The 22,479-nt window shown below is 40.4% G+C and overlaps 1 protein-coding gene across 3 annotated transcripts in view; it reads right to left on the reverse strand.

Moving 5' to 3' along the window:
• The window catches only part of ppp1r9a (protein phosphatase 1, regulatory subunit 9A), an 84,218-nt gene that overhangs the window by 47,742 nt on the left and 13,997 nt on the right, over positions 1–22,479 (reverse strand). For 2 of the 3 annotated variants that reach the window (XM_080443052.1, XM_080443050.1), the window contains exons 1-2: positions 21,804–21,939; positions 14,510–16,052 (exon numbers count right to left, since the gene is read on the reverse strand). In XM_080443052.1, coding sequence (XP_080299178.1) covers positions 14,510–15,901 — 1,392 coding nt within the window. In that variant the 5' untranslated portion in view covers positions 15,902–16,052; positions 21,804–21,939. Of the gene's footprint in view, positions 1–14,509; positions 16,053–21,803; positions 21,940–22,479 lie in introns of those variants that run through there. The other variant, XM_080443051.1, reaches the window with a different exon arrangement.

Below are 22,479 nucleotides of genomic sequence, written 5' to 3' on the forward strand. Positions count from 1 at the left end.
GTGTCTTGGGGATAGGGCCCTGCTCCTCATTATTATGAGGCGGACTGTGTCTGCCTGTTAGTAAATAGGGCAGACTCTAGAGTCTGTCAGGGCCTACTCTTGTTATCTATCCCGCACCCCAGCCCGGTGGGCTGGGGGGGCGCCCAGGGGCCGTGAGGTCGTGGACCTATGGCCTGGGGGTCTTAGGTCACGTCCGGGGGGGACGTGACCTAGGAGCTGAGGGGCGTGCGGGGTGGTCAGGGTTGTGTGGCTCATTACCTCAAGGGGGGTTTATGAATCCCATAGTGAGTAGTAAACGGAGAACCGTGGTAAAACTAGAGGTTACGAATGTAACCCCGGTTTTAGTAGGTTCGGAGTTTACTACTCACCAGACACCCCTTTCTGTGCGCATTTGGCATGCAGAGAGGAGAATGTTAAGAGGAAGAGCCTACGTCACGAGGGAGCTTTATACTCCCGGGTCTTCCGGACTCGTGACATACCCTTAGCCAATCAGTATTGGCACCGGGAGCGTGTGTGTTGCTCTGTCTCATCGCCTGAGGGCGCTGATATCCCATAGTGAGTAGTAAACTCCGAACCTACTAAAACCGGGGTTACATTCGTAACCTCTAGTTCAGAACGCCAAGCCTGCTTTTGGTAAACAGCTGTGGTCACCGTTTAGCCTGATTTGTACATTTTGTAGAGCTGCCATTTGCAAGCATGCAAACACCGCTGTACAACCAACTATAAAGCATTTTAATTCTGACCTGTACCTCCATGACCTTTGAACCTTCGTACACCGTTCCCCATGTCGTGCATGGCCTCTTTTACTTTCTGCCGTTTGTTTTATTTGCATTTTGGTTACATTTTATGCTGACTTAACTCTCATATTGTAACCTACTGTCATTGCCCGTTATCATTTTAAACCGTTTTTGTATGCTGTACACCATTGGTTCTCAAAGTGGGGTCTGGGGACCCCTAGGGGTACTTGAGGGGGTTCCAGGGGGTCCCCAGCTAAATGATGGACAGGAACCAAATGGACCCTTATGGGTCTGTAACTGAGTGTACAAATGGAACCAAATGGACCCGTTTGTACACTCTCAGAGTTAAATTAACATTGATTTTACAATATGAATTGGGGTCCCAGAGGTATAAATGCCATTAAATGGGGGTCCGTAGCCTAATGCATGTTAAACTGGGGGTCCTTGAAATTAAAATGGTTGAGAATCACTGCTAGAGAGCCGTAAAAACCTTCTCTTATTGGGGTCCCTGGCTTATTTTTTCAAATGGGGGTCCGTGGGGTAATAAGTGTCAATTTGGGGGTCTTTGACATGTAAAAGTTTGAGAACCACTACTGTACACAGTGTACAGCATTTTGGTCTGTACACTGGTTGTTTTTAAAAGTGCTTTATAAATAGGATTTCATATTTGGTTCATTGTAGAATTGATTCAATCAAGGCTTGTTCAGAAGTTTGATTTGAGTAAAGACATAAGGCACTTTACTACTGTACTGAACAAACCCTGGAGATTATATCAACAGAGACAAGTCAATTTGGTCCTGAGTTTGAGAGGAGCTCAAGAGCGATGTTTGCGTTACTCCTCCAGGTCTATAGGCCTCCTCCTGTTTTCCACCTACACTAAATATTTTAGCAGAATGTTCGTCCCAGAATAGGGACGCTAGGGTTCATGTGGTCATGTAAGTGATGTATTATACACATCACTTCCATTTGCATCGATAACCATTTGAAATCCATGTTTCTATAAACCGTGATAATACCAACAAATCTCAAATGTAATGCTGCTGAGGCAGGCCATTATTCAGTATTGGGCTATTGTAATTTCATTTGTTACGGAAGAAGCAACGCACAACACCATTCAAAACGAAATTGGAAAAGAGCATTACAACAGCCAACCTCAGTGTGTCTGCCCTCTGGGGCTGAACTGAAATGGTGTTTTAAAATGTGTGTGTTTGTGTTGGGGGGGTTAAGCAAAACCATTTACATGTAAATATATTCGTTGGCCCTAGCTGGAGTTTTCGGGAATAACTCTGAAGCGTAACACTGCTGTCACATGAAAAGGCTTGTTGCTCCGAAACAAAGTAAGCTTTTCAGAAATTCAGGGGGGGAAATCTCCACGGACACACATTTCTGAAATCATACAACAAGCTTCTGGAGGCAAAAATAGCTCACACGACATGGTGTGAGCTTGTAGATTAGCTATTTTCACTAAACGTACTAGAATGGCGTTGAAGTGATTAAACATTTCAGGTGAATGCCATTGCCCGCACAGTCATTTGTTTCATTTCAATAAACACATACATTATATGCATAAATATACTAATGCATGGACAAACGTGTGCACACACATCATTCACTGAGATCTGATGTAGCCTACAAGCCCTACAGTATGTGCTGGAGGATCAGCATCGCTAAGCCCACCTTCTACTTCCTCCTCTTCATCCACCCCCCCATTTCCATCACTCATCCACGGAGGACCCCGATCAATACCACTGACACCACGTACATGCTCACACACCGTCACATCATCTGCACACACCCACATACTCTTCTTTCTAATGCAGATACTGACGCCTGATGCGACGTGTAGATTGTAGCTATTTTCAGCGCTTGGGTCATCCAGATCTCAGGAATCTCGTTCTATCCAACATGGCAGAGAGTAGCAGTGGCCAGCTTATATCAACATAGACACACTTTGCACATGAAATATCCGTCTTAATCCATTGATGCAAATATCTGGACGAGGAACCAATCCCTTGAATGAAGCGGAGCCTTGATTCTCACTCTGAATGTAATGTAATCATATGTTCTGTCTCCCTCTCTCGCTCTTGCTCACTGTGTTGTTTGTGTGTAGGCATATATAGCTGTGTATTACTATTTATGCATGGCCTGTTCAAGTACCATACAGGTACTTGAACAATATACTGTACAAAACAAAATAATACCCCTGGCCATGGGAAGCCCTGTAGGGCTCATGTGTTGAATCAGTATTGTATGGCTACTTTATACTGAGTCAAATCATTTCTGTCTGTCTCTCTGGTTGTCTTGCAGACAGTCTGTTTACTCGTTCTGTGAGTCTCTCCAGCTGGCTTAAGTTGCTGCCTCTACTGTACAGCGACGGGGAGGGGAAGTGGTCAAAAAAAAGAAAAAGTGGAGGGAGGGGATGAGAGAGAGAGTAGTGTGATGGATTTGGTAGGTCACCTGGGATGGAGGGAGGGAGGGGAAAAGAAGAGGGCAGGAGAGAGGAGAGCAGGAGGGCAGGGTGTAGTAAGCTCTAAGAGTAGAATGGAACAGAGGCTTTGGCAAGAGGGGGAGAGAGAGAGAGGGAAAGAGAGAGAGTCACTCACATGGTTCACAGGCTACAGGCTGCAGACAGTGGGACTATTGAACAGTGAAACAGGCAATGAGACAGCACGAAAGAAAGGGGGGGGGGGGGGCTTGGGCATAAAATAAAGTGCAGTGAGGTGGTGTTTGGAGGAGGGGATATCTTTTTTTCTCTTTCTTCTCCCTTCTCTAGGCATTTTGATTCACCGCCCAAGATACTTGCCCGCATGTCCAGCTGAGTGTCACTGAAGCTATTTAACGAAGGGAGCCTTGGGCATGCCAGTGCCTGTGGCCTGGCCCCTTTGCATCATACTCCACACAGTGAATAGTGCCGCCATGGGCAAGAAGAGCCTGAAGTCCCAGCAGAGAGGTTCTATCACTGTGGTACATACCCTGGCCTGCAGGGCCCATACACAAGCACAGCTCATTTGTTTGTTTGTTTTGGGCGGTGAAACCGCCCCTATATGTGAGGTTTGGACATCGACATTCGCTGCACTGTGATTGGCCACCATTGTACCCCCCCACCCATTGCACCCCCCCAACCCTGCGCTGTGATTGGCCACCAGTGTACCCCCCTAACCCTGCACCGTGATTGGCCAATCACAGTCTATTCAGGATTGTGATTGGCTTGTGAAACATGACACATGTGCATAGCCCTATAAATAGGACTATGCACTTAAAAAAAACACATTTATGTTTTTTTTTAAGTTAGGGGTGTACAATGGTTGGTCCACAATATTACTTTTCTTTAAGTGAACTTCCATCACTGTGATGACCACTGTGACCACACCGCCCACTTCGCACTGGGTGTGATTTTTTATTATCAAGTGACCCCTCTTTAGTTATCTTTGTTAAATCAGATTTTTGGTATACAAAAAGTGAATTGGTTCATGTTGGTTAAACCAAAGCATAATTAGCAAAGTTCCATTATCGAGCAAAACTCTTGCACACCTACGGGACGACAGGTGCGTCAGAGAAGACCAAGGGTCTGCATACTTCATTCACAGTGTAGTTTGTTCCATTATCTCCATGCATTAATGGACTTTAATTCAATTCAAATGCGTAACTTATTAACTGTGCAATATTGGTAAACTACCATTGACTCAGTTAGCTATTCACCTAAGTTTGGCTGTGAGAAGACAATGATATGTATTTAGACCGTTATTGTCCTTTAAGACACTATAAGGCTGCACATTATTGACAGAACAGGGAAAAATCATATACGTTTCCTCCTGAATATACAGTATGAATGGTTGATATACCACCATGCAGCAGACACAATGTTGTGTTTATCACTTGAAGAAAAACGTTTCAATAATGTGTTGATAGTGTCCACATGTAGCGCACACACAAACGCGTGCCTGCACACATTCTCTCTGTGGCCACAGCTCAGCAAATTTTTTATCCATTACAGTACCTGTGCTGTGACCCCACACACACACACACACACACACACACACACACACACACACACACACACACACACACACACACACACACACACACACACACACACACACACACACACACACACATACACACACACACGCACGCACACGCACACGCAAGAGCTGACAGTTGCTGAGGTGTCTGGATGCTGAAGAGATGAGAAAGGTGCTGATGATAGGGATGAACTCATGTCTTACAAAAATACAGCAAGAGAGACAGGAGAGTATGAGAGAGAAAGAGTGAGAGAAGAAGACAGACAAGACAGCAGACTGATAAACATACAGACATAGATTGCTGTAAAGTGAGAGAAAGAGGACAGTTCTAGACTATATTTCTAGCTTCTCCAAATGTATCCATTCTGCTCCACAAACTACGCCCCCAATTTGAGGAAGTTAACTTAACATTGGCCTTTCCCTGGTCGTTGAGCTGCCAAAAAGTCTTAATGACTCAGCACTCATGTCACTTCAGATGCAGACTAATATGCATACAAAATACACAACATGTCACGCACACATGCACACACTCACACACAGTTAATGTACTGTAAACAGATCAAAATCCCATTAAAAAAAAAAAGTATACATTTTTCCCCATCCTACCGTAATTTTAAAGTTAAAGTCAGTGGCTCTCTTTTTAAATGATTGTCTTCAAAAACAACAGAACTAACGCAAGAACACCACTGAGTACCAAGGTCATACGTACAGTATAGTATGCATACAAAGGATAGACATTAAAACAACAATTAGGCTACTCACTGAATACCTAACGCAAGAACACCACTGACTACCATGGTCATATGCAGTCAATGGATAGACAATTGTATACAACAATTAGGCTACTCACTGAATACCAACAATGGTTTACTTTATGTTGAGCCTTGGTAATTTATTATAAGTGGGAGGGTAGAATCGTGGGAATAACATTGGCAATGCTGACAATAACTTATTGTTAGTTACTGCACACAAACGAACGTGGCTCTTTCATGTACGCCCACTTGATATGGTAATGGTTGTTGTTGTATTTGATTAGCCTGCTACAATGACTTGGCAGTTTGAGACCATGTTTGTCTATTTCTATTTATTTGAATCATTCAGGTATTTACGCAGGCCATTTAAACGCCCAGCATGTGCTGTGCATATGGAACACAAATACCACGCAAATGTGATGGAGTTGGTGTCTAGTTATGTAAAGAGACTAGAATTATCTTGACAAGGACATATGGAAACAAAAAATAACTATCCAGTCACTCAATATCACCATTTAAGTTTTCATTTCACTGTCATTCATATTCAGTTAAAACTCTCCTCTCAACTCGTCTGCAAGTGTACTGGACTTATACGGCCCTATTTAAGTCTACAAAACAAGGACATACACCAACTATAAAAAGATAATGGTGAACAATATAGTTATAGACTATAGTTATTGTTATAGTTATAGTGCTCAGTGTGAATGGCCCTTAACGGTGTCTTTAAAGGACTCCTTAAAATCAATCAGACGACTGCAGTTGCAGCATATCACTCCAGTTCTTAAATCCTTACACTGGCTGCCTGCGTGTCAAATAATTGATTTCAAAATACTACTATTGGTCTATAAAGATTTGAATGGTTTAGGGCCAAAATACATTTCTGATCTTGTGCGATATCATGAACCATCCAGATCTCTCAGGTCATCTGGGAAAGGTCTGTTTTCTGTCCCTACAACCAAAATTAAACATAGGGAAGCAGCATTTAGTTTTTATGCACCACATATCTGGAACAAACTCCCAGAAAACTGCAGGTCTGCTACCACGCTCATTTCTTTTAAAACATAACTAAAGACCTTTCTGTTTGCCGCTGCCTTTGATTGAGTTACTTTTGTTTTTGTTTTATGCATCCTAATGTCAATGTATAATTGTGTTTCCTTTGCTTGATGTTCTGTGTTTTTTTGTTTTGATTTTGCTGTAATTTATGTTGAAACTGTACATGTATAACAGGTGTAATGTTCACAAATGTCAAAGGCATTTTACAAGGAACTTACAACATGGTTTCAACATGATATATTTAAAGAGGACCTTAAATAACCAACTGCTTGACGGTGTCTAATGACAAAGATCCTGACAGTGCATTTCAAGAAGATAAGCATGTACCTATGTACTGTACAGTGAGATCAAAGAGTTCACCTAAAAAAATATTGTATGAAATAATGAATAGGAAGATATATCATGCTGCCTCTTAGTGTACACTGACTGAATACACTGGCAACCCGGGAGGCAGTTTGTCCCATAGCTGGGCAGCCCCGTAACCATGGCGACATTATTTTACACAAAAACTCTAATAAACAGCTGAGATTTGGTGAAATCAAAAAACGGGCTTCGCAGTTCCGTGCACATGGTAATACGCAATGGCTGTGTGCAAATTCAGATCAATTGCTCCAGCCACTGAGGAGAACCGGGCAGACAGTTTTGTCCTCACCACCACAGAGGTTTCTCAAATTATAGGAGGATAGTTATTTCATTGAGTAGGTGGAAAAGCCAGGTTAGAAACCCTCAGTTGGTCCTTCTTATACTCTGAATAACAAATATCAACAGGCACACTGATGATGTCATCAGAAGGAGACCAGTTTGGGAAGGTGTTGGCCGAATGATGACTGACAATATTGCTCACTGTGTCGACTACTGACCGATCCCATGAAACCGCAGGGCCCATCTCGCTTTTCCTGGATCATTAAAAATACATCACCCTGGGAGGATCAGGTGTCACCAAAACAAGCAAACAAAAACACCACAGCATTAATAATGGAGCGACCATGATACTGTACATGCACGCACAAAAAGATCCACGCACATATACACACACACTTGCAAGTTAACGCTGCAGTTTGGAGTAATTGTCCCTTTTCCAAGACGGGAGGGAAAGGAAAAATCCATGTAATTCTACCCCTCACAGTGTACAGTATTACAAAAGAAACCAACAATCCTTCTGCATTGTGGTTGGAGTTGAGTGTCCACGCATCCTCCAGCACTAGAATAGTTTTTGTCCAGTAGGCCTACTTTACCCAAAACAAAGTTCTGGATTTCTGATGGTTCAGCTCCACTGTACCGTACGCTTCCCCATTAAACTCTCTCCCATCAAACCCTGTTCTGTCCCATTACGTCCAGATACAGACTACATAATTAGGAGGCCGACAGCCTCTGGGCCCATGCAGCTTCACTGAGCGCACAGAGGCAAAACAGTGAAATGAGGGAGGAGAACAGGAGGGATAAGGAAGTTAGCAACAGACAGTGATGTTGCGCAGCGCCTAAAAGAAGTAAATCAATGGCTGTGCATTGGCGTAGCAACACTTTTTCAGTGTGACAATTTAGTTATGTCTGAAATATTGATTGGTTTATTGTATATATTTGTGATATAGGAGTGCTAAATGAGTTTCACCAAAAAATAAATTATTTGTTGCAGAACTACAGTGTGGAAAGAGGCTAATCTGTTGTAATGTTAACTGTTGCAGAGCAGACCTACAGTACACTTAGCATTGCCAAAATTCATGTCCAATTTTGGGTCCAAAATGTGAGAAATGCCGTTCTAAATACCTTATTTACCAAGCAGGCCCTGAATGTCCTAAGTAGACTAATCCTCTCCATCTGAAAATACGTTTTGAAGGAGCCACCGTTACTGGCTAGGGGCCATTTCATTTAGCCTAACACGTTCAGCCGCAATATTATCTGACAGTCCTGATTAGTGTGATTTGATTTGTAGATGCTGAAGGTTGCTCCATGTAGACCACAATCAATATCGAGGTTGTCGGATTCAAAGTATCACATAAGCATGATACCGTAAAGCCTAATTCATACTTTGTGGTATGACTGCTTCGGTTGTCAAAATAATACATAAATACAATAATACAAAAGTTATGTCTATTATTTGACTTTTTTTTTTTTTTACAACATTGGTATCAGTATGTTCCCTGAACTATGATACTTAGGCCAAGGACAGATAAATATATCACTGTATACGATCCGTCTCACAACCTCAATGCCTGTGTTGTTTGCACCTACAATGCAAGACAATGATGGACTCGATCACTCCCTCAAAATATCCATATGTGTGTCTCAAAGAATTATGCAGCCTGTCATTATTAGGTGAACATTTTAAAATGTTTTCAAGAATGTTCTAAAATAGCACATCTACAAGCTTGTAGATTTAAAAATAATTTTGAATAGGGCTTAAGTGATCAAATAAGATAAAGTTCTGTTTATCCGTTTATTTTTTATATATCAAAAAAAGTTTTGTGTTTTTATTTATTTTACATACAGAAGTGTTATATAGTGTAATATGTTGCACTTTTGGTCAAAACATCAGTAATGCAGGAAAAAAAAGACAGAACCCCGTTTGTTCCTCGTGTGGCAAGAGGAGGGACTTATGTTTGACTCTCCAAAATTGGGATCAGCGTTGAAATCTGGCATAAGGTCAGGCTCTGGTTACAGCTTGCTTCACTGTTGCTAAATCAAGGGCAGCCAATTGAGCTCCCAGGTCTCCAAGAGAAACATCCATCTGTAGAGGAGTGACATGTCTTCAGAGAGGTGCAGGGGGGACTGATGCATGGCATTATTTCCTCTCTCTGTGAGTTTGTCTCCTCTCCGTTTCAGACTTCAAAAAAGTGCATGATGTATTCTTGAGATGGGACCAAAAGACCAAACAAGATATCAGTGATAAGCATGTCAGATAGGTGACCTCATATCCTTTCACCAGAGAAATAAACCAAAATAACACTACTTAGTACTTACTACTGCATAACTACAATAATAAAAACATGAATCCTTCAGTTATATCGAACACTAGAAGCATCGATTCACTCCAAGCAGATATATAGGACCTCAATGGAAAACAAAAGTCCACACGACTTTTTTGTGTTATCCTTTTAAACCAAGGGTATGACTGTACTCGTGCTTTTTGCATTTCTGTCAAAGTATTCAATCAATCAAACACCAAAAATACAAATTCAAGATAACCTTGAGAGCTGCCTCTCCAGTCAAACAGTAGGCTACACTTTATGTTTCTTAAAAAATATCAATATTACACACCACAGTCAAAAGGTTAGTTCACCAAAGGGAAGGATGGGTGGCAATTCTATCCCACAGGTCCGATCCTATACTCAGCATTCAACCAATCTAGAATCTATGAATCCTTCAGTTATATCGAACACTAGAAGCATCGATTCACTCCAAGCACAGATATATAGGACCTCAATGGAAAACAAAAGTCCATAGGACTTTTTTGTGTTATCCTTTTAAACCAAGGGTATGACTGTACTCGTGCTTTTTGCATTTCTGTCAAAGTATTCAATCAATCAAACACCAAAAATACAAATTCAAGATAACCTTGAGAGCTGCCTCTCCAGTCAAACAGTAGGCTACACTTTATGTTTCTTAAAAAATATCAATATTACACACCACAGTCAAAAGGTTAGTTCACCAAAGGGAAGGATGGGTGGCAATTCTATCCCACAGGTCCGATCCTATACTCAGCATTCAACCAATCTAGAATCTAATGGACAGAGCCCAATCTGTCGTATCCATGGCATGGAGAGTGGAAAGTGTGATTTCAGAATGCCCATTCAGTCTTCCACTCCCCAGTCCATATACACTATGCTTAATTCCATTAAGATCACAGATGTCTCGGTTGAGGAAAACACTATTTCTCTGAGGGAACAAACTGTATCCTCAAAGCATAAATGCCATTCCCACAGAGAGGGGGGGGGAATGAGAGAAGAGGGACACAGTTCACTGCATAGCGAGAGGCAAGGTTTTTGTTCTGTCATCAACATCTGAGAGGCACGTTCCGGACACAGCTAAGCCCTCACCTGCATTGCCACCATAAAAGAGTGTGAGATGGTGAAGTTCTAATGTCAGATCACAGTCAGGATTGCTTAAATCTGCAAAGGAAGTAATCCTTGGTTAAAGACACTGCATGCCACCAAGCGTGAGATGGTGGAAAGGTTGTGTACAAGTCAGTTATCACGAACTTTGGCTTTGGCTATGAGCTGGGTTGAGATCAGACCAAAACGCTATAACTTCTGTGAACAACAAAGACAGATTTTGCAATACTACTCAGGACAGAAAGAACATGGACAAGAGAGGATAAAATGCAGGCTAAATGAACATGAAAACGTCTTATCCTCTATAGGTCAATGCTTCCACACAGACAGGCTGCCTTAGCCTTAGGGTAGCTCACTTCTCACTGGGCTACAAAACTATAGCTCAGTGGATGGATGTAATGAGCATGGCTTGCAGTATACAGTATATTCTAGATTCAATAAATAAGTACAAACTATATCAGTAGGTTAGGGCTGAAACTAACAAGTATTTTCATAATCAATTAATTTGATGATTTAATTTTATTGTGACTATGTTATAGGCTTAAGGATATTAAAATAAGGTAATAAAATACCGAATTTTGGTAAATGCTCATAATATGCTCATCACCAGTCAATATCATAACTTCTCATTTTATAATGTGGTATAAAGACCACAATTCAGTGAAGTTGTAAATAGCACATATTAGAAATTATGATACATGATACATCACTAAACCGATTTAATTGCTAAATTTGATTAGCCTATTCATTACACTCCTAATGTCTTCGCATGGCTCAGATACCATCCAGACACTGTGCATTCATCATCTTGAGAAAGAGCAGAAAGCGTATGTTTACGCGGTGTCAAAATTGCTGACCATGTGCAATCTCCCCCAGTGGCCGCATTTCTAAATTAAATTATGTTTCAGAGCCGGGATGTTGGAACGATTCATCCGCTTTAAAGGGCCGTAGGAATAGTACATGAACTGGGGGTGGTGGGGGGGGGTTAAGTGTGAGCTACACATGACTTTTTTTCTATCTTCCCTGCCGTCTCCTCCCACGGGGGTCAGAGCAGTCTCGTGCGGGGCTAGCCGGTGCAGAGGGGACCGAAGGCTGAGAAAATAGCTTTGTCTCTGCTTTAGGCAAGAGAAAGGAACAAAAGACAGAACCCTGTTTGTTCCTTGTGTGGCGAGAGGAGGGGCTTCTGTTTGAGTGGTGGGATGGCTGCATACATTTCTGTGAGCGTGTGCATGTGTGTGAGGGGAGGGGGGGGGGGGGGCGTGTCTCTGTTGAATATTCTATATGATTAACGAGCACAGATTCTTTTCAAAACAAAAGCCCAGAACCCCTTCATATTTCTTTGATAATAACTGATGCATAAAAGGAGGAGTGTTCCCTGCCTGTTTGACCTATAATGGGAAGTATAGCTATATGCTCTTTGTCATTTTCTATTCATTGCATAATGAGACACGTTTTTTTTAAATTGCTGTGAAGGAAGGCCATTTTTAATATTGTCAAAACAAGGTTTTACTAAATAGCCTTGATTTCTTATGAGATGATGCTGGAGAGCACAGTGGAGCAACAGTACTGTAAATTAATAAAATTTAACATAGCCAGATAATCTTGAGAATTAAAGATGATCATAGCACGGAGGATGTGTTGTTATCATCCAATCCTAAGAATTGTGTGTGTGTGTGTGTGTGTGTGTGTGTGTGTGTGTGTGTGTGTGTGTGTGTGTGTGTGTGTGTGTGTGTGTGTGTGTGTGTGTGTGTGTGTGTGTGTGTGTGTGTGTGTGTGTGTACAGACACTCTTGCATGAGAGAGGGAGAGGGAGACAGAGACAGACCAAAGTGGGGTATGGTAGAGGAGAGAGGGAGACAAGAAAAACAATGAGAGGGGAGGGGGAGATAGAAGAACACTCACATGTGCATATTACAGTGAGCATAAAGGCAGATTAGTCAACCAACGTCACGTTTTCTCCTGAGGAATAACTAGGCTAATTGTTTTGCTTCACTACAGCATGCTAATAGGATTGATCCTCAACCTGTGGAATGTGTGTATTAGGCTCAAAAACATTCATACACACATACACCTGACTTAAGCTACACCCCCCCCCCCCCCACACACACACACACACACACACACACACACACACACACACACACACACACACACACACACACACACACACACACACACACACACACACACACACACACACACACACACACACACACACACACACACACACACACACACACACACACACACACACAGTACCAGAGCCTCACCACATGACTTGATATATATATGGAAAACACATTATGTTTTCCAACCAACCTGCAGCCTGAATAATAACAGCAGCTTAGAGTACAGCTGATGACATAATGATACTACAAAAATGCTAAGCTTCTTAAGACTAAAATAAAGACAAATAAAAATAAAGACAAGACAAATATTTACTCAATATTTCCAATCCATTTTCATATTAACTTAGTATGCTGTCTTATAATAATAAGACAGGATATTACAAAGATATTTCTGTGCACAATTCAATACCCAGAGAAGGACTGACTTGTTACAAGATACGTGTGCTATGGGAATTGAGTGGGCATCATGGTTACATTATCAACAGAAGCAATGGCCCCATTTCATGAATGAGAATCCTCATCGTGTTGTAATTATCACATCTCATTCCTCTACAGATGCCTTCTTCAAATGACAGCCACAATGGGGCACAATTAGGGGCGGCCATAGCTGAGTGGTTAGTGAGCCCGCCTAGGGAACCAGCTGGCCCTGGTTGCCCCAGGTTCGATTCCAGGCTATCCCAGCATATGTGCCGATGATATGAAATTTGTCCCTGAGCAAGACTCTTAACCCCAATTGCTCACAGGTTCTCATTGGAAACAAGACCGCAAGGACTTTCATGAACGACCTGTTAAAAGGAATTATCCTTATCCTTATCCTTATCCTAATGCATAATATCCATACTAACCACAGGAGGTCTGCTGCCCATTTAGCCTAATATATAAACTACCGTGTGATGGAGCATATATTAAGGTTTTCACTCAACACAGAGGACAAGCCAAGGCCACTTTCATAGGGTTCCACAGCCAAAAGCCATGTCTAACTACAGACACACCGGATTCACTGACACAGGCATTGAAAGAATACTGTAATGTTCACAATACAAGTTGTAGCTGACAAAACATCCTTGCTCTCAACTCTTTGAGTATATGAAAGAGAGCAGAGAAAGTACTAGTGGAAATTCTGGAAAACAATCAAGGTATCTCTCTGGTGTGAAAACCGTGTGGGCGCACAACCGGCGTGACTAACACATGCACATGCAGTCAGTTACCCAGAGGGAAATTCTGTGACCTTAAGCTCTGTATCGCAAAATAGCTACAAACTCCTGTCGACAGAGAAGCTTTTTTACATAAAAAGATTGCTGTGGAATGTACTGTAGATTATCGCCAAGAGAACTTCATTGTGTTTATAAATGTATAACTAGCCAAGTAGCTAAAGTACACTTCAAATGTTTTACAAGGTCCCTGAGAAATATTAAAGTTGATTTCATTTTATCACACCACAGTATTATCAAATTCAGATTGAACAGCTCATTTTAACAATCAGTTCAACAGTGTCAGTGACTGGTGGTCCATGAAAAGGCCACAAAAGTTAAGCTTTGAATGCAAATTTGTGGCTCAAGACTGCTTGTAGTTAGAGCGGAAAGCAAATTGTTGGTTAGTAAATTGAATTACTGAACTTACGGGCTTATACTTTGTTGCAGTGTTGCTCACCAAAAATAGCTGATCTACAAGCTCACAACCCATCCCAGCACCATTTGTTGTGAGCTTGTAGATCTGCCATTTTCAGTGCATGACACCGGTACGCAATCAAGAATAAATCTGGATTTACCGTCATGGGCGAAGTGCTGAAGTGGATCTTCCTCTTCGGAGGGATTTCCTCTGTGTTTTCTTCCGGAAGACCAGGAATCTCTGTGAGTTCCGAGCCCGGATCGTAGACAATATCCTCATCGTCTCCATAGAGGTCATCCTCGGGATCCGTGCAGCTTTCTCCCCAGCCCTGGTAACACGCATCCCCATCTGCATTAAAAATCACCCGCTCATTCCCTGTGTAATCCTCATCCGGTTCCCCTGCCTGGTCCTTGGTGGTGTTAGATGGCTTCTCTTCCCCGGGTGCATACGCTTCCTCCTGGCTTTCCCCGGCAGGTGTGGCAGGAGTTGGCAGAGGCTCAGGCGTGGTGTCGTCTGACACTTTATCTCCGATCTGATCCGTACTAGGTTTTGATGCACCGGACACCACTAAGTCCTCAAAGGAGTTTCTCATTCCTGAGGGTTTCTCCTCTTCTTCTTCTTCTTCACAGGATCCATTCACATGGCCCCCGTTGGTGGTGGCACGGGGGAAATGCCCCCTGCCTACATCATGTCCAGTCTGGTCCGTTTTCACCTGGGCTTCATTCTCAGAGAGCACTGGTTCGAGCTCGGTCGTCTCTGCTAGAGGACTGGGACTCAGGAGGTCCTCAGAAGACGAGGACATGGGGAGCTTGCCGCCCGTCCGGTTCCGGTAGGATCCACGGACCGGGGACTGGCGAGAATCGTCCTCACTCAGGTCACCTCCATGCCGGGGAAATCCATCTGGTGAGTAAAGTGCCCGCCTGCTGACCCCTTTGTAGAGTGCCCCCTGGTTCTGGTTCTCTGCATTTTCAAACACGGCACTGAGCTGACTGACGGTTGGCGAGGATGCTTCTGTTCTGGAGCAAAGTGAGTCTAAGGAATCAGTGCTGCCGCGATTGGACCTTGCACCTCGCCAATCATCCAAGTTCTCATGGGATCCTCGCTTGTCTCGTCCATAGGGGTAGACTGGCGATTGTGACTGGTCACGTGACTGCTGTTCAAACAATCTCCTGGTTTCGGAAAACCTTACTCCGGCAGCCCCGACTTTGTCAGCCGATTGAGAATGCTGGAGCTTGATCACTGATCCATCTGCCTTGTTGATGAAGTTGGTCGGCTTGATCATTTTCTGCGGCGAGGTTTCTTCACGACCCCTGGCCTTTCCCGGCACCTTCTCCGTTTCCATTTGCATGAACATGTCCTTGATGCGGCTGACGTGGGCACCATACTGGCGCCCTCTTGGCAGTTTAACCCGTTCAGGCTTGGAGTCACCACCATCGCTCCGAGGTTGGTCAAAAGACTTCTTGAGGGCTTGGAACTCGGTCCGATAGGCATTTCGATGGGGGGAGGCACTCCGGAGGGTCGTCCTCTCCCCTGAGTTCTCCGTCTTCAACATGATGGCGTCTCTGGAGTCTGAGGGGATCTCAGCATAGCCCTGGCCTCATTACAGCGTGTGCAAGCGATGTCTTGTTTGACCTACTGTAGCACAGCAGCACTGTCTAATCTGATCACAGAGATGTTATACTTTCTTTCTGGTCCATTCACACCTGTGAGGAGGAGATAGAGATATCAGACAGACATACAACATACAGTACTATGGTATCATAGGAGCACAATTCAATATAAAAGGGTAAAATAGAGATTGCCGTTTCAACATTCCTTTAAAAAAAATGATCACAGAAATCACAGGCAGAAAGTGGCACTAATTAACCAGGGTGTACAGAGCTTGCAGAAAGATCATTTTTCACGTTCAATCTACAACACTAGCCCAGAGACTTGAAGGGCAAATCAGAGGCTGGTTTTGCATAAAAGCTCCGGTAACACTTTAGAATAACTATTCGTTATAAGTAGTTAATAGATCATTCATAAACTGTCAGTTAATGAGTTATTAATGACTTGTTAAGCATTTGTTAATAGTTAGTTAAGGATTAATAACAATGCCATATAACTGCTTAATAGATCATTTATAAACCATTAATTAATGAGTTATCAATGTCTTGTTAAATGTTTGTTAACAGCTAGTTAAGGAGTTGTAACCATGCCTTATAGATAGTTAATAGATTACTGACAAACAATTATTTAATGAGTTATCAATGACTTGTTAAATAGGTTTTAATAGTATGTTAAGGATTTATAAATATGCCTTATATATAGCTAATAGATCACTCACAGAGTATTAGTTAACTGACTTAATAACTGTATGCTGATTATTTATAACTATGTCTTATAAATGCCTTATAACTAGTTAATAGATCATTTATAAACCATTAGTTAATGAGTTACAAATGTCTTGCTAAATATGTGTTAACAGTTAGTTAAGGAGGTATAACTATCCCTTATAGATAATTTATATAATACTCACAAACTATTAGTTAATGACTTGTTAATAGCTTGTTAAATATTTACTACCTGTACGCTAATGATTTATAACTATGCCTTATATATGTTCAAATGATTATGAACAAGCTATTAGTAAAACACTTACTAATGGCTAGTTAAGTAGTTGTTAATAATTAATATATGTTATTGGGTAGTTATTCTAAAGTTGCAACTATTCCTCATTTACTAACATGAGTTAAGTATTTGTTAATGGTTAATTTATGTTATTGGGTAGTTATTCTAAACTACTCCTCATTTACTAACATGAGTTAAGTATTTGTTAATGGTTAATTTATGTTATTGGGTAGTTATTCTAAAGTTGCCACTACTCCTCATTTACTAACAATTAACAAATACTTAACTTACCTTTTACAAATCAATTGTTAATGATTTGATTCTCATCTACTAATACCAAAGACACGTTGTACAACAGCAAATGGGGGGTACAGAAATTTGATGTGATACTGTGGACATATTTCACATTTTGGTACCTCAACCTTGTTCAATATTTTACAAAATAAATACCACAGATGAAATAATGAACAATGTATTTTTAATTAATAAAGAAAACAGTACAAAAATAACAAATGCATCAATCTAAAATAACAATAGCAAATAAAGACATAGTCATATCAACAGTAAAACAGAAATTAGAAATAACCAAAAGGAATACCTTCATAATCCCATCATAATCCGCCTTTACAGTCCAGATTACATATTGCTTTATCCAGTGGATATACAGCACACACATTAGCTTTAGCGTTATAGCAGGCCTTCTGCAGTAAGCAGTATGGCCACAGCAACACCATGTGCTAAAATTGTAGCTATGCTAATATTGTAGCTAACAGGCTAATAAGTGTTCCCAAATTATAAATCTTACTCTTTTTTCATCAAACAAACAAAAACGAATTATTTACATTAACTAATAAACACTACAGTCCATACAGTTTTCATGGTTTTGCACTACATCACCTGAAATGCATAAAATAGAATACCCAATGTATACAGCCCCTTCTCTTGTGTCTTGTTCACAATAACTGAACAACATCCTGCTCCTTTCAAAATAAAAGGCAGGTCAGCTTCAGAACTCCATTGAGACACACTGCCATCTACTGACACAAAGTGGTATTGGTACTACACTAACACTACAGACTAGTGTAGTTGCATGAACTGAACTGTATAGGAGAATAAGATAAAAATACATGGATCATACATGGAACATACATGGAACATACGTGGAACATTGCCAAAAAGGGTAGATAAGAAATGACAGATCTACAAGCTCACAGCAAGACGCATTGCAACTTGTTGTGAGCTTGTAGATCTGCTATTCCTGATCTGATATTTCTGGCGAATGAAGAGAAACTGAAGAAAATAATTGCAACCTCACAAATTTCAAATTGAGGGTTATTGCTTCTAAAAAGGCCCAGTAAACACCCAGGGGTCAGTTATGAGTCCATTTCTAGTCATGGTCTGGAATATTGAAAAGGGCCATTCTTCTTGAGTTTTTCTTTCTTTTTCTTTTTCTTTTTATTTCTATAATATCAGATTAGAAATAGCAGATCTACAAGCTCAAGTGTGAGCTTGTAGATCTACTATTTCTAATATGATATTTCTACTGAATGAAGAAAAACTGTTCAGTTCATGCAACTATGCTAGTCTGTAGTGTAGTACCAATACCACTTTGTGTCAGTAGATGGCAGTGTATCTCAATGGAGTTCTGAAGCTGAACTGCCTTTCATTTTGAAAGGAGCAGGATGTTGTTCAGTTATTGTGAACAAGACATGAGAGAAGGGGCTGTATACATTGGGTATTCTATTTTATGCATTTCAGGTGATGTAGTGCAAAACCATGAAAACTGTATGGACTGTAGTGTTTATTAGTTAATGTAAAGAATTCGTTTTTGTTTGTTTGATGAAAAGAGTAAGATTTATAATTTGGGAACACTTATTAGCCTGTTAGCTACAATATTAGCATAGCTACAATTTTAGCACATGGTGTTGCTGTGGCCATACTGCTTACTGCAGAAGGCCTGCTATAAAGCTAAAGCTAATGTGTGTGCTGTATATCCACTGGATAAAGCAATATGTAAGCTGAACTGTAAAGGCGGATTATGATGGGATTATGAAGGTATTCCTTTTGATTTTTAATTACTGTATTACTGTTGATATGACTATTTATTTATTTGCTATTGTTATTTTAGATGGATGCATTTGTTATTTTTGTACTGTTTTCCATATTCATTAAAAAATAAATTGTTCATTATTTCATCTGTGGTATTTATTTGTAAAATATTGAACAAGGTTGAGGTACCAAAATGCGAAATATGTCCACAATATCACATCAAATTTCTGTACCACCCATTTGCTGTTGTACAACGTGTCTCTGGTATTAGTAGATGGGAATCAAATCATTAACAATTGATTTGTAAAAGGTAAGTTAAGTATTTGTTAATAGTTAGTAAATGAGGAGTAGTGGCAACTTTAGAATAACTACCCAATAACATATATTAACCATTAACAAATACTTAACTCATGTTAGTAAATGAGGAGTAGTTGCAACTTTAGAATAACTACCCAATAACATAAATTAACCATTAACAAATAATTAACTCATGTTAGTAAATGAGGAGTAGTTGCAACTTTAGAATAACTACCCAATAACATAAATTAACCATTAACAAATACTTAACTCATGTTAGTAAATTAGGAATAGTTGCAACTTTAGAATAACTACCCAATAACATATATTAACTATTAACAAATACTTAACTAGCCATTAGTAAGTGTTTTACTAATAGCTTGTTCATAATCCTTTGAACATATATAAGGCATAGTTATAAATCATTAGCATACAGGTAGTAAATATTTAACAAGCTATTAACAAGTCATTAACTAATAGTTTGTGAGTAATATATAAATGATCTATAAGGGATAGTTATACCCCCTTAACTAACTGTTAACAAATATTGAACAAAACAGTAGTAACTCATTAACTAATGGTTTATAAATGATCTATTAACTAGTTATAAGGCATTTATAAGACATAGTTATAAATAATAAGCATACAGTTAATAAGTCAGTTAACTAATACTCTGTGAGTGATCTATTAGCTATCTATAAGGCATATTTATAAATCCTTAACTTACTATTGAAACATATTTAACAAGTCATTGATAACTCATTAACTAATAGTTTGTTAGTAATCTATTAACTATCTATAAGGCATGGTTACAACTCCTTAACTAGCTGTTAACAAACATTTAACAAGACATTAATAACTAATTAACTAATGGTTTATAAATTATCTATTAAGCAGTTATAAGGCACTGTTATTAATCCTTAACTAACTATTAATAAATGATTAACAAGTCATTAATAACTCATTAACTAACAGTTTATGAATGATCTATTGACTACTTATAACGAATAGTTATTCTAAAGTGTTACCAAGCTCCTATATGAAAGCACTAGTTATAAAAGCCTATTGGAGTCTGAAAGCACTCTCTGATGATGGGGTGTCCATTCATCAATTATTGGTCTGTTTACCATATACAATCAATACATCAATGATATGCCTACAACATGTGTTGTGCTTACACAGTGGGGAGCTACACTGTGTATTTGGGCTATACCGTGAATGTATGGTGATTGGTGAGGCATCCTGAGCTTCAATATTATGTATGTATTTACAAATATGAAAATGTCATGACATTTACTATTGTTATGAAAAGCATGTGAAATGCACACTTTTCAATTGTATATATGTAAATTGACAATCGACTAGAAAGCAAAAGTCAGACTTGATTAAATACATCTATGGTAGTGTTGATCCAAGTCGCTTCCTCTTTCTCTCTCCTCAATGTGTGTGTGTGTGTGTGTGTGTGTGTGTGTGTGTGTGTGTGTGTGTGTGTGTGTGTGTGTGTGTGTGTGTGTGTGTGTGTGTGGTGACCCTTCACCACCAACACCCCTGCCCACAGCGCTCTGCACCATGACTGAGATTTTAGTAAGACTCAAGCATCACCTCACAAACAAGGCAATTGCAATAGCCTGTAGTCTAGCCTACAACTGCACACAGCCACAGACGGAATGCTGTTGAATGCCACTGCAGATCTGTGTTGACATCACGCCGAGACAAAAAATACAAAACATTGCGTGATATTTAAAAGAGTTGCAGAGCCTTAAGCCTTGCTCAATATATCGCAATGTCAATCGATATTAAACTCTGGAAGGTTGAATGGATGGAAATAGTAGGTGAATAGAACACATTTGAGTATAGGTCATTTATATTCTACATTTAATCTCAATAGGCGACGTAGGCTACACAGTAGCGTCGCCGAGTAAAACAGATTAAAGCATCTGGGACATCAGCAGCTGGTACATCAGTTCGTTTAAAACCTATACATTTTCAATGTATATCAGCATCAGCCATCGTTAAAAACCTACACGTCCTCTTATGTAGCTTTACTCATCAGGATGATCTCCTGGACACACTCACTGGGTGGGTAACTGATATAGGACCTGTTTTCGTGCAAACAATCAGTTGCGATTGAAAACACCTGGTGTAAATGCACACAAAATTACACTTCATAGAAAAATACAAGTGTAAAACTGTAACGTTGTGTGGGATGGATGGAGCTCCCCGGGCGGACAAACAGACCCCCCCGGCCAGCCGCAGATATGAACCCACACCGCAAAGAAACATGACAGCTCCGGGGTTTTTTTTCCGCCTGTGAAACGCACAGCATAGTTGTATGTTTCACCCGTGGACATTTTTGAACAGTGAAATGCAGTAAAACAGTGAAACGTTTCCTGACATTTTGACAAAAAGCAGAAGTTCCCTGGTGTAACCGTATCGCCTAGTACATGGCAACAATGTTGCAACTGCTGCTGTGTCTACAAAACAAAAGAGTCACTTACATTCATTATGCTTCAGCTTGGTTTGATCGAATGGCATGATAACGTATCCCACAGGGAAAATAAACGCGTGGAAAAATAAGCGCATTCGTTGTAAATCCACTCGAATATAATAACATCCCACACAGTGGTATAGACGGTCCAGGGCAGAATCATTTGGACGTACAAGCCGGGGTCTACCTCTACCCCGCTACAACGCCAGTGTTGCCATGTCCGCTCATTATACGCGACTTTGGGTTTGTTTTTCTGTTAAAGGACGACTTCACCCATTTTCAACCTACTACAGTATCTTCATATGATTGGTCCTCCTCACTAATGCTCATGATAAAATGGTACAATTTGTTTTCTATTCGGTCTCATAGGAGAGCTGTGGACACTTCAGAAATCCGCCTACCAGTGACATCATCGTTAGGCAGGTTTTTTTTAACAAGATTAAAAAAAAATCAAATTTATTATGATTTTTATTAACGTAAAAACAATGGCATCCATTATATCATGCTATCTTTCCAGGAATAGAAGCCTGCAGTTTCTATTAGCTTGGATTCCCCATCGATTGGTAAATATTGGTGGTTGCTGGGAGCGTTTTTTTTTTTGGCTTGTTTCTAAAGTGTATAGTTGCTTATTTGGGCTTGTTTCCTACTGTTGTTTAAACCAGTGGTTTCTCAAACATTTTCAAGTT

Source organism: Gymnoscopelus braueri, assembly GCF_963280865.1.
Source record: "Gymnoscopelus braueri genome assembly, chromosome: 11".
Lineage (NCBI taxonomy): Eukaryota > Metazoa > Chordata > Actinopteri > Myctophiformes > Myctophidae > Gymnoscopelus > Gymnoscopelus braueri.